At 43.5% G+C, this 13,281-nt stretch overlaps 1 protein-coding gene across 1 annotated transcript in view; it reads right to left on the bottom strand.

The window, feature by feature from the left end:
* COL25A1 (collagen type XXV alpha 1 chain) overlaps positions 1-8,308 on the bottom strand; it is a 314,147-nt gene extending 305,839 nt beyond the window's left edge. The window contains exons 1-2 of the mRNA XM_061993189.1: positions 7,949-8,308; positions 7,446-7,515 (exon numbers count right to left, since the gene is read on the bottom strand). Of these exons, the coding sequence (XP_061849173.1) occupies positions 7,446-7,515; positions 7,949-8,308 (430 nt within the window). The remainder of the gene's footprint in view (positions 1-7,445; positions 7,516-7,948) is intronic.
* Positions 8,309-13,281: the final 4,973 nt, after the last annotated feature.

Here is a 13,281-nt window from a genome sequence, read left to right as displayed (position 1 = left end):
TTAACTTAATCTCATTAAAAGACCAAGCAGATGAATTTAAGCAGGCACTGCTCTACTCTAAATCTAACCAGTAAAAGCATGACAGCCCACAATCTTACAAAAAATGAGCCTGCAGCATCAAGTTCACGCAGTTTCAATGGTATAGAATGAAAAGTGTTTCTTACAGCCAGTATCATTCTACACCTTCTCACATCTTCTAAGTAAGCAGATACTTTCATTTTTGTGGCTGACTTAGGAAATCAACTGAAAAAATGAAGGGGAATAGAACTCTGTGTAGCTGAGCCTTCCTGAAGAGGTTGTAGTTAGCAACATGGATCAAGTTCTGTGTGTGTTAAACTAAGATGGATGGTTTCATAGGGTTGGTATCTTGGACATATTAATTATATGTTTCTATCTGGGAACCTAAAACAGTCCTATAAAGACAGCTGCTGTCAGCCATGTTGTTTTCAAAACTGGATGATTTTTACTGTACTAAGTATACCAAAAAAATAGACAGGTAGTAAGCTGCAGCCAGCAAATTTAGAAGGGAGAAAGGAGGATAAGTGCTGTATCACAAGTGCAGTAGTGCTGTTCTTCTGAAAACACATAGTCAAGAAATTGCTACCCTTTAAGGAACCTGTACACCAACGCACACAGCCTGGGGAATAAGCAGGAGGAACTGGAGATGTGGGTGCAGATGCAGGGCCATGACCTCATTGCAGTTACAGAGACATCATGGGACAGCTCACGACTGGAACGTGGCCATGGAGGGCTATGTGTTGTTTGGGAAAGACAGGCCAACCAGGCAAGGAGGTGGAGTTGCTCTCTATGTGAGAGAGCAATTAGAGTGCATTGAGCTCTGCCTGGGCAGGGATGAGTTGTGTGCTTGTGGGTAAGAATTAAGGAGCAAGGCACTGTGGGTGACAATACTGTTGTGGGAGTTTGCTACAGCCCACCTGATCAGGAAGAGGAACTGGATGTGGCCCTCTACAAACAGCTGAGAGCTGCCTCACAACCACAATCCCTGGTCCTCATGGGGGATTTCAACCACCCAGTATCACAGTTGCTGGCAAAACCACTCAGCCAAGCACACACAGTCCAGGAGGTTCCTACAGAATGTTGATGACAACTTCCTGTCACAGGTGGTTGAGGAGCCAACAAGCAGAGGCGTATTGTTGGACCTTGTGCTGACAAATAAAGAAGGAGATGTGAAGGTTGGAAGCAACCTTGGCTGCCGTGACTATGAGATGGTGGAGTTCAAGATCCTGTGTGGAAGAAGCAGTACACCAAGCAGGACTGTGAGCCTTGACTTCAAGAGAGCTAACTTCAGCCTCTTCAAAGAGCTGCTTGGAGGAATCTCATGGGCTAGGATTCTAGATGGTAGGAGTGCCCACGAAAGCTGGTCAGTCTTCAAGCATCAATTCCTCCAAGCCCAAGATCCGTATATGCCCACAAGTAGAAAAAAAAAAAAAAAATATCAGGAAAAGGGGGTAAGAGGCCTGCATGGATGGATAAGGAGCTATTAGAGCAACTCAAGGAGAAGAAAGAAATCTTCTGGACAAAAGCTGGATCACAAAAAGCTTCCCTTAAACATAAGGAAAAACTATTTTACCGTAAAGGTGAGGGAGCCCTGGCACAGACTGGCCAGGGAGGTTGCAGAATCTCCTTCTCTGGAGGTTTTCAAAACCCGCTTGGATGTGTTCCTATGCGACCTGATCAAGATGAACCTGCTTTAGCAAGGGCTTGGACTAGATGATTCCTAAAGCTCCCTTCCAAACCCTACCATTCTGTGATTCTATGAAAGGGGCAGAGGGTAGGTGTTCCAGAAGTGGACTTAATGGCCACTTCTCATACTGCAAGACTCATTGTACTTGTACTGCTTTGATACTTCAGCAGTTCAAGATGGATAGCTGCCACACAGAAGGACATCTGAGAACATATATAGTCTTACATTACTATTAGTCTCATATAATACAAAACAGTTATGCAGATAATTAAACCTTCCCTTTAATATGATTTGTTTGAAAAAAAAATGCAAGTTCAATAAATTTTCATTCAAGTCATAGAAAAACCTTCTGCAAATAACACTTTTGTGGTCAAATCAACCTTTGTTATTCCACCACTGACATCAATAGTATTACAAAAGATAGAAATCTGGTGCAGCCTGCTGTCAATCAGTTCTCCTTTGAGCCACATTATGTTTCATTCATCATGCTGCACACTCTACCTCCTTACCCAGAGGGAAGGGAATTAAAAGGTCACATCTTAGCCAATAAAATATATTTAGCTATTCTGTGAGGAGAAAACAGTATCTTCAATCAGGCTTCCAAACAAGACAACAGACTACTCAGAAGGTTGCATGCTGCTGCACATCAATAAACATCTTTATATAGGAACTGAAGTGAAAAATATCAAACCAATGAAGGTATGAAAGGAGAACTCAAAGCCCTGTCAGAAAAATTACAAAATTAGAGCTGAGCACTGCACTCAGCAAATAGATGATACAAACATGGCAGAAATAAGTAGTGCTGGGAGCTAGGTTCAGATAGCACACTCTGGAATTTTAAGTAACATGGGAAAACACTTTGGATGCTTTCTACATCTATCTGTATTTTCTTTTGCATGTCTCTACTGGTAAATACTTAAGTCAGCTCCTCTTTACCTCTTCCCTCTTTACAGAACTGTTTCCTGTGATCATTTACTTTAAAAAATAAAGTCACATCCTGCTTATACCTATTTCTGGATTCTTTTAATCCCTCAAATCGATTTCTTCTCCATTCTTTCAGCCTCGCTAATCAAAACGCTCCAGGAAACAGTCCTTATGGAACACATGGAAATAAGAGGGAGTGCCTTAACTGTACTTCCACTGCATGTCAAAACAAACATTAGGTGGTTAACAAGATTAAAAACAGTACTGGGATGCTAAAAAAATACACTGATTTTTGCCATTCATGCTGCTACCAAAATACTCATTTTCCTGAAGAACTGTAGCTGTAGAACAGTTTTCCTACTAGTGTGAATGTAACAGAAAATATCAATTGGTATTTTCTATCCCCAACTCCACCAAAAAAACCCAAAAAACATTATAGCATTTGATCTCCTGAATGAACAAGATTATATACACATAACTACACTAAAGCAAACTTTGTGATCTGATTACAGCAAATTCCATGGTGAAACAGGAGGTACTTCAAGTGCCAAACTATAAAGCACATTAAGACTGGAACAGAGAATCAAGATGACATGATTACCAAATCAGCTCAAAATAGCTGGCTAGGAAAGAAGAGTTATGATAGTGTCCATGCCTGGAAAGAGTTTGAAGCCACAGGTATTTGGACACAAGACGGGGGGAAAAAATGCAGGTTTCTTGAGGGGAACAATACTAGAGAGCAAAGCAAAGGAAGAAATGTTGCTTGTGGATCAAAAGAAAAACAAAGGTGAACTAGTTTGGTCAATTTTATCAGGTACTCACAAATAAGTTTAGCTAATCTTCTAGGCAGAAAAAGAAATTACAAACAAACAAAAAAAACCAAAAAAAAACCCCACAGCCAAACAAACCACATGCACACCAAAAAAAAAACCAATCCAAAAAAAAACCTCAAAAAACCCACAAAATCTGCAAACCTCATTATTTTACACGTAAGCTACAGAAAACACACATAGTGTAGCATAGAGGCTTTTTTTCCCAGGAATACATTCATTATTAAGCTCTTCATCAAAAGGGGAGAAAAAGTAATTCCTTCCCAAAACTGGACAACAGGGACATGCAGAACTATATGTAATCACCTGCTAGCCTTCCTGCTGACCAAGTTTGAACTCTCTATACTAGTGGACTTGACTACTGCCGATATGATCTGACTCCAGGAGAGGGCTCTGAGGACCACTTGCAGAATTAAACATCATGTCCCACAACTGCAAGTGTCAGAACTTGACCCTTACAGTATATAAAAGATCAATTCACCAAAACATGCAAGTGTATGTTAATTTCTGTGGAAGTCTACAGGTCAGAGGTGTAGATGTGAATGCTTTCTGGAAGAGGAAAGTCTGAAGAATCTATGAAAACCTAAGAACTTCTTAAGACTGTTGAATTTGGAGTATTCCTGTGCTTTCTGCACATGTTGCTCTTTCCACAACAGTATAATTCTTGGCACTTGCTAAGAAGTATCCAGCACTGTGCTTGACTGTTCCTCATAAAAGCTGATTATGCTCCTGCAGCCATTTAAAGGAAGATTCAAACATATAAAATAATTACCTATGTACCTACTTTTTCCATTCATCTTTTGCAGGACAGAAACATTCACGTACAATAAATAATGAATCTGGCAAAGGAAAATTTATTTAATACACTTGAAATTACTTTAGCCACTCAATTTGCCCCCCAGTTCTTTGTGCAGAAGACTAACTGCTAGCAGTGGCTGCAGCACTAGTTGTAAGCATGGGATTTAAGCTGGCACTCCTGTTAGAGCTGAGGTAATTTAAGAGGAATGTCAGCATGCATTTACTTTTCAAACTTTATTACTCTGCTTTAAGGGAGAAAGAATGCCTGCTATTGTCATTTTAAAAATATTTACTAAATATTTGGTATCTGGTTTTAGTCCTGCAGAATTAAAATCAAAACTCTAATATAGAAGAAACACCATGTGAGGAGATAAGAAAACAGAAAACATTAGAAAAACCACATTTAGTGAAAACAGAGTTTTTAAAGAAAAATGTAACCACTCTTCACTCTAGACAAAGTTCAAGGCTACTGCTGAATTAAAAGGAGCTACATGTGGACAGCTCTGCAGGCTGTGGGCAGTTCTGAACCTGGCTGCCTTTAGTATCTAAGCCTTTTAAACCAAATTTCCTTTGAATGTGCTAGTTCCTACCATGGAGAGCCACCAGAGGATGAACATCTCAAGCTACTGAGATCTACACCAGTTGCATAACTTCAGTCCTAAAACAGAGGCCACATTCTCACCCTCCTATCTTCAGACTGAATTTACCTCTCTTCTTTTGGTTGAGAACAACGTAATCTATTTTTAAATAATCTTTATTTCTCTTTGAAGAGCGGGATGATGGAAACTGTCTTGGTAGCCAATTGGCAGCAACCTTTTCTCACAGCACAGGGGTGTTTCCAAGATCACCTCTGTACCATGAAGGCCTTCCGAAGTCATCTCTAACAGACACGTATTTCATTATTACAGAAACCTGGGGAAGAAATGCAGAAGCTGGCGAGAATAAAGCAATAAAAAAGGGAACCATGTGGGGAAGTAAAGAGGCAATTTACTCTTTGGCTCCTCAAAGAGCAGGCAACAGAAAAAACACTGAGTTTGCAGGATATTTTTCCTATTAAACCAAATGCCTTTCTGAACACAGTAGTCTAAATTTGTAGTAGCAGCATTAAGGTTGTAAACAAAAGCTATACTATCCAGTCAAGAAGAAATTTTAACCAATTAAGTGAACTAAATGAAGGAACATTAATTTATTGACTCTGTTCCCTTCTGTTCTGCCTAACACCTGCAGTTAGGAAGGCACAATATTTGGGAGGTGGTGCCACTCACCCCTTGTTCTCTCAGACAAGGCTCTCAAGATGATACCATTTTGAGGTAGACACCTGTCCACTGGCAACAAGCATGAGAGCATCAACTCATTTTAAGCTGTCCATAATGAGGCTATCACATGGCAGCATCTTTCAGTCACTACAAAACTTGCTTCCAAAGTGAAATAGCTACCCTGAGGTGAATAGCTCCATATCACATTTCTAATCCTCATACCAGCTAGTCCTCTCCACTCTTTTTTTTTTTTTTTACATTTAATAACTCCTGTAAGTTTTCCTCATTTTTTTTGAATCTTTCTCCCTTGAAAATATTTCCCAGATCACTTTATTTTGACTTTCACCTATCAACACACATCAGAAATACTCTATTGCTCATTATGTATTTAATAAAACATACTTCTTAAGAAAAAAGGTCAGATAAAAATTGGTAAAATGTGGAGCTCTAGTGGCAGTGAGGAAGTAAAGCAGCACACAACACAGACTGTGAAAAAGTAGATATGGACCTTTAGTATGAAAACAGTAAGTGAAAGTATTCTAACAGATTAATTTAAACAAGGAAAAGGAAAAGTGAGAGAGCTCGGCATCACATTCAACGTTTCAGGCTCACAGAATATGTCTTTGCATACAACATGAGCAACAACTGTCATTTGTACACAAACTTGAATCTTGTAATTCATTGTAGTTGAGCATCTGAAAAATATAACATCAACACTGTATGCTTGTGTTAGCCTTAGAAGAAAAAAAAATATCATACATAGTACAGCAGGAAACCAATGCTCCTTACCAAAAATAGCTGGGAGCTGAGCAATTCCATGTACTCTTTTAAAACAGTTCTAGTCATATATATTGTTCTCTTCATGCTAGCCACAGTAACTCCTATATCAGCCAACACTCTGCTCTCAGTCGTATGTATGATCAGCAAAATACTGTACCAACCACTGTAGTCAGTTTTAACAATGAGATTAGTTAGCCCTTTCAGACCAATGAGTTTTGGCAGGAGATAAACCCTAAACTAGAAGATCTCCTTCCTTATATACACCGTACTATCACACATCCTATTGGCAAACATCGTCAGCTTAAGTCTTGTTGACAGTCAATACTCCACCTGCAGAGGAGATGTCTTTTCATACAGAGTGGCAAGGTTTGTAAAGTATACTATGTCTATTGTTCTTCGTCACACAGAGGATGCTGGAATTCCTACATCATCCCATGAAACACTGGCATTATTTTCTTAACTTTTAAATACCAAAGTTCAAATGGCATCTTATTAGCAGAGGTTTATAAAACTAAAATTATATTGACAGTTATCAGACTGTCAAAAAGCAGCACAAAAAACCATGGGAAACATCACAGTGTGTGTATCGGCAACCGATTCCAGTATTGGGAAGTCCCATTTTCAAAGTCGAGGGACATCACTGGCTTTGAACAACACAAACAGTTTTGAACTCTCAGTATAAAACTGCTTTCATCCAAGACTACAAAAAAAAAAAAAAATGAGACCAAAAAGCTCTCGGATATATTACTGCTAACTTGCAATGGGCTCTCCCAATATTTCAGTCCGTGTTATAAATTTTTGATGTTTTTGCTAGTAACTTTTGTTCTATCTCCCAAGCTGAGGCCTTGATTCAGCGCTACCCAGTTTAAGGCAGAATATATTTCTTCTCACTAGGGTAGGTGGTTAATTTCTTCATATTTGTTATTGTTTGGCATCACTCAGCCTAACCAGGGTTTTTAACTAACGTTAATCTCAATCCAGCACCACAGTGGGAACAGATGATTCTAGGCTTTACGTCTTTTTCACCCAAGTTACAACTGTTGACTGAAGGCATCCCTTGGATGCCTATTAAGTGTGCTTGAAAACCACGGGATACCAAAACCCCCAGAATCAGAAACCTCAGAGAGGAGATTCCCAAGCCGTGCCGGTTACCTGGTGGGCAGTTGCACTCTGGAGGCGCTTCTCTCACTACTCGTATTTGTGCCAAGTGCTCGTAGGATTTCTGTGGGCGAGAGAAGGAAGGCGCGGGCGCTCAGCGCCTGGCCCCGCCGCCGCCACCGCTCCCGGCCGGCGCGGACGGGTGCGGGAGCGGGGCCGCACTGCCATCCCGCGGGCCGCGCCGCCACCGCCGGCCCCTCCGCTTGGACCCGGCCCAAGCTATCTCATCGCCTTCTCCACCCCCCACAACAATAAAACACAAGCCCGACGCCACCGGCTCTCTCCCATCTCCGCCGCAAGTGTTCGTCCCACCCCCATCCCCCAGCAGCTCTCACGCCCGCTTCTCCCCTGGCCCCGCCGTCATTCGGGGATGCAGGATCACTTTCCCCGCTTCTCCCTCCCCCATCGCCTCAGCAGGTCTCCCGTCACCCCGTGTACATCGTCCCCAATCCCCGGCATACAGACGGGCCGAAAGCAGCCACCCCCGTCCCGCACACCTGGGCGAGAAGTCGCTCCACTTTCTCCTGCATCATCGCGTTCAGCTGCTCCAGGGAAAAGCCGGGCAGCGGCGAGAGCGGGTCGGCGGCAGAGAAGCCCCCGCGGGCGCCCTCGATGGCGGCCACCCTGGCCTGGAGGTCACTGGTCCGCACCCCCAGGTAGACGCAGGAGGCGGCTGCCAGCGTCGAGAGGAAAGCCGCCAGCGCCGAGCCACACGGCCCGGCCCGCCGCGGGCAGCGGTCCCCGCCGCAGCCGGGCTTCTCGCTGCCATCCCGTCCTGCGACTCCGCGGCTCTTCCCCGGCGTGCTCTTACACCCTTCAGCTGCGGCAGCTTTGATTTCCTTTCCTCCGCCCCCCATGGAGGCAATTAGTTTACAAACGGCGGCAACAAAAATAATAGCAGTAAAGTACAAGAAAATAAATAACAAAAAGGAGAAACAATGATATTTGGGGGTGGGGAGGGGGGGATGCGAGAAGTAGAAGAAAAGCCCGCAACCGGCTCACACACTTTCAAGGCGAAGCGGCGGCGCTCACCGCACGCTGCCCGGCAGCGGGTCGCGACTCAGCCCCGCAGCAAGGTGGGGGTGGGGGGACGACGAGGAGGGAGGGGTGCGAGGATCCGAAAGCCTGTCAGCAGGTCTGGGAGCCTCCCGCGGCTTCCACCCGCCCTTCGGCGGGAGCAGCGTGCTCTGCTAACGGTTTGCCACTTGTCAGAGAGGTTTTCAGGCGCGGGGCGGGAAGCACCCCCCACCCCACTCCCCTCCCGCCTCCCACTCTCCTCCCCGCTGCCTAACTTGTTGCTCCCCCTCCACCTGCCCGCCGGCGCCCAGCAGCCGCGCCGCGCCGTACGGAGAGCCCGCAGGCGGCAGGCAGCCCCCGCACCGCCCCGCTGTCAGCCGCGCCACGCCGCAGAGCCGCCGCTCCCCCGCCCACCTCCCCGTCCTCATTAACATAATTTATTCACCTAGGCGGAGGAGCGGGCCGGGCCGGGGCGGGAGCTTCGTTTGCATAATCTATGCACGACTCGCGGGGTATTAGACTAACAAATTAGGGGGGCGCCGCCGTCCCGGGGATGGGGAGAGTCCGCGGCTGGGAGGTACAGCGGAAGGGACTGCAAGAGGTGGCCGGCCCCGACACGGTAGTTCTGGAAAACTGCCCGTAATTTACGGCGGTTTATGACGGGGCAGTGATGCCCACGGCGTCGGCATAAAACACGGGGAGTGCTCTGTCCTCACGTTATTTTTTTAGAGCACGGAGGATAAACGTGTATAATTCAGGAGTTGGCTCCCGATGGGCACGCACACACGACGGGCTTGCTTTCAAAAGAGCAGCATGCACTAACTCCCCGTTGCATAGAGTCGGTTGCGTTTTAGCTGATTTTCTTTCCCTTCTTTATTTACCAAGTTGCTTCTTCCTTCCTCCACGCATATGGACCTATTTTCATTCCTCCTAGTTTGTACAACTGCAAAAGAAGAATCAACATCCAAAGAACCCCACCTGCAGCCTGGCAGAAAGCTGGTCAGTGTCTGTTCCTTTCCCCTCCACCACTTATCTGCCAAATGATGCATCTACCTGTTGTGGTTTGGTTCCCACCTTGGTATCACCACAGTGCATCTCCTATGTAGCATTTTGTGTTGAATTTCTTGGGCCCAGCAAACTTCTCAAACCAGAGAAACTCGTGAAAGCAAGATCAGAGTATGGAGGAACACAAATCTAGCCCTAGTTGGCACTTACTCATGTGAATACTGACTACTTACAAGATGTAAAGGCTTATGGGATAAAAAAGAGACTTGTCCAGCTATGGCAGTTCTCAGATAAGACTGAGAGTGCTGGTTTGTACTATGAATCAGGTTTCCTTATGAAGTCACATTTATGCAATTTTATTACTTATTGTTTCCCAAGTATTCAAGCAATCACAATTGCCATGAAGACATGGGTCCAAAAAGTTTTGTGGGTTTCAGTAAAATTACTTAGACTTTGAATAAAGCATACCAGAACTTCATAGTTAGTCATTTATTCTTTGTAATTCATGTTTCTCTGTTCTAAAGAAGTTTCAGGGACCCTAGTCGGGGTGAAGAAACCATGAGTACATAGCTCTAGATGATAATTTCTTCACGTAAACAGTTAATAATAGCAATGGACAGTTTGCAAATTCCCCCAAGCGCACATACCTTATGATCAAGGCTCTTGAATAACAACTGCTCTTTTCAAAACAAGAATTTGCTCACAGACTATCTCTTGGCAATAAGAAGATGAAATGGTATTTGGAACTAATAATCTGACAGATGAAAACAAATTATACCCACTTGCTCTTATTTGGTGCATAGCATGGGCTCCCTGAGCATGGTATGAGCAGTGCCCAGGCTGCCTTGGAGCAGTTGGCGGGCCTGCAAGGCGCTGGGAGCCATTGGCGCCAGTTCTAGTGCTTAGCATTACCCCCTGCTGCTTCTCACCAGTGCCATTACTCACCCCTACTCGTGGTGACATGCAGCCAAGTGAAGCTGCAAACCCTCAGAACATGATTCTCATTTTATGCAGGGGGTTACCGAGACGATGCTAGGGACAGGGCGGCTGCCCGCACCCTGCCACTGCCTGTGCGGTTTTCCAGTAGGTGCTACCTTTTCTAGGCCAGAGTGAAATTTCCTCCTGAGACCAGCTCTTCTCATTTCAGTGCAGATATGGATGTTATCTGGCTACTTCGGTGTCCTGTGTGGGCCATAGACAATGATGTACCCACATATCAGTGTACCTGGCTCTGCGTTTTGCTTGGCCAAAAGATGCCTTGTGATGCTTTGTGTCCAAGCATCTTTCTGTCCCAGCATCATGTTGTCTGTTTATTTTGGATGAGGCATATTCCACATCAAGAATGAAATAGCATGAGACTGAAAGTCCCTTGTTGCATTAGATTCACATGTACTTGCCATCATAAAGATCATCAAATGAGCTAAATCACCATGTTTCTGTGGAACACAATGCAAAGCCACTTTCTTACTGGATAACAAATCTCATTCAAAAGAGTTGGGATAAGAAACCTTTCTTTTTCCATCTGGGACAGGTAGAAAATTCTGCCATACTAGATAGAGTGAAAGCCCAAGCCAGGCAAAGACAACTCTAAGAAATGGTTGGTTTTTTTTCTTTTTTTTTTGCAATGGGTAGCTATGCCTCTACACACTTGGGAGAAATTTTGGCCCTGCCTGGTTTCCACCTTTGAAAAGAGACATGTCTCATCCATACCTTTTGTGCATGTCTGCTCACACGTATCCTCAGACAAAGGGAATCATCATGAGGAACAGTGATAGGAGAGAGATCAGTGGGAACCTTCCTCCTTGCTCTAGCTTAAACGTATATTTTTCCTTTTGTCAAAGCTTGGTTTGGGCATAGTCTGATTAAATCTAGCACAGAAATTGTTTGTGTAGGTGAAAAATGTAACATAGATGGTTTACCTGTTATAATACTATCTGGCCATGTCTGCCCAAATAGAGAGCATTAAGCTGCTGTACCCTCCCATGTTCAGTTACTTGATACCATCAAGTGGACAACTGGCAGCTTTGCAGTATGCTTACCCCATCTAAACACAATAAACTGGACAAAAACCATGTAAGACTCAGCCTTGCTGCTTTTGCCAGCTTTCCTCAAGCAGGAGGCAGAGTGAATCCAGGACATGCATGTGTTCAGTGCCAGTGAGCCTGCTTCTTATTTTGCAGCCATGATGATGCCAGAGTCAAGAAGACATCTACTTGGGATCATAGCTAAGATTGAAACCAGATTGCTGTAGCACTTTTGGGAATGCTATCCATACAATAAAATAACTGGATTTTTTTTTTAATCTCTCTTAAAAAAGCCTCTATTTTTCTTTTTAATTTTATTTGTGAAGATTTATAGGTTTTGAATTAGAGTAACTTGGTCTAAGGAGTCAAAGTCTTACTCAAGGAGTAAACCAGATGGCTGTTCAAATAGGCAAGCAGTAATTTAACTGCCTGCAGTCAGGAACCATATCTCAAACACTACAGTTAAGATGGTATACCATGTAAGTTCAGGTTACAAAACACTTAAAATTCTTTAAAAGTCTATTTTGTATCTGGTAGCTAGAACAAAGCAGCTTGAAATAAGAACTGTACCCCAGATCTGTTGAGCTGGCTATTAACACGTGCAGGTGGAGTGTAAGAAATGGCAGATCTGCAGCACTCCCAACGCAAACAGTAGCCAAAAAAGAAAAAAAAAGAAGAGAATTTTAAATAAGATCTGCTGAAGTGCTTGTGCATGCAAACCCAAGGCGGCCATGCTTCCCACCAGGAGGGGAGTGCTCTCACTTTGAAGATTCGGTTTCTAAATGCCACGTTTCAGCAGATCTTGTACACAACCAGGCCAAAAGTAATGACACAAGATGCTACTGTTGGCATTTCAAGGATCTGTGTTTGAAGATGTGGATGGTGTTTGCAGATAACAATTTTCCACCAGACAGGGCTAGTGTCTGGAGTTCTTTCCATATTTTTATGTCTACAGCGTGCTGTATTCTGGCTGACCAATCCACAATCCACTACTGGATTTCTTTACCAGATACAACACAAACTTGACACAAAAACAGAGCAGGGAAAAATAGGCACTCATATGCTGAAACAACAAGCTGCATTCAGTTTGCAAAATATTTTGCATACATGGTCAAGAAATGCAGAAGGCAGAAAATAAATAACAGTAGAAACTGGAGTCTGGGACTGTCTTGGAACTGAGGTGACACACACAAAGATAAATGCTTGAATGGTTAATAATGGTCATGCATGCTCTAAGACAGAGTTAAAACTTTATATTCCAAATATTTCTGCTTTCAAATAGAGTTTATATATTATTCATTATTTGTGGACTTGAATTGTATCTGCATTCTTCTACTTCCTCCATTCCTCTCACTCCTACTCAATTCAGCCTTTGAATTAGAGTGCATCTTACACTCTAAATAAGATTTTACTCAACTTTGGTATACTTATATGGCTAAAATACAAGATAGAATCAGAATACAGCACTTCTGTGACTCACTTCACTTCTCAGCTCTCTGGCAGGTTTGGTAATACGATATTGCTCATTGAGCCGCTCATAACATCTGCCAAGATAGCACAAAGTCACCAAAAACCCCAGATAACAACTTACTTCACTGTTTTAGGGGGGAGAGCTGGGGCAGGGGGAAAGCTGGGAAAGCCTTTCATTTTCAAATATCCAAATTGATTGCCTTCCATCATTTTAAATTTAATATAAGCACATTAAAGTATACATGATGTAGTACATTAATATACTTAGCAGATGGATAACACTTGCTCATGATTTAATACTTAGATATACTCAT

This window comes from Colius striatus, chromosome 3 (assembly GCF_028858725.1).
Source record: "Colius striatus isolate bColStr4 chromosome 3, bColStr4.1.hap1, whole genome shotgun sequence".
Taxonomy (NCBI): Eukaryota; Metazoa; Chordata; class Aves; order Coliiformes; family Coliidae; genus Colius; species Colius striatus.
Note: the sequence above shows the minus strand (reverse complement) of the source record. Positions and strands in the feature narration are given on the sequence as shown.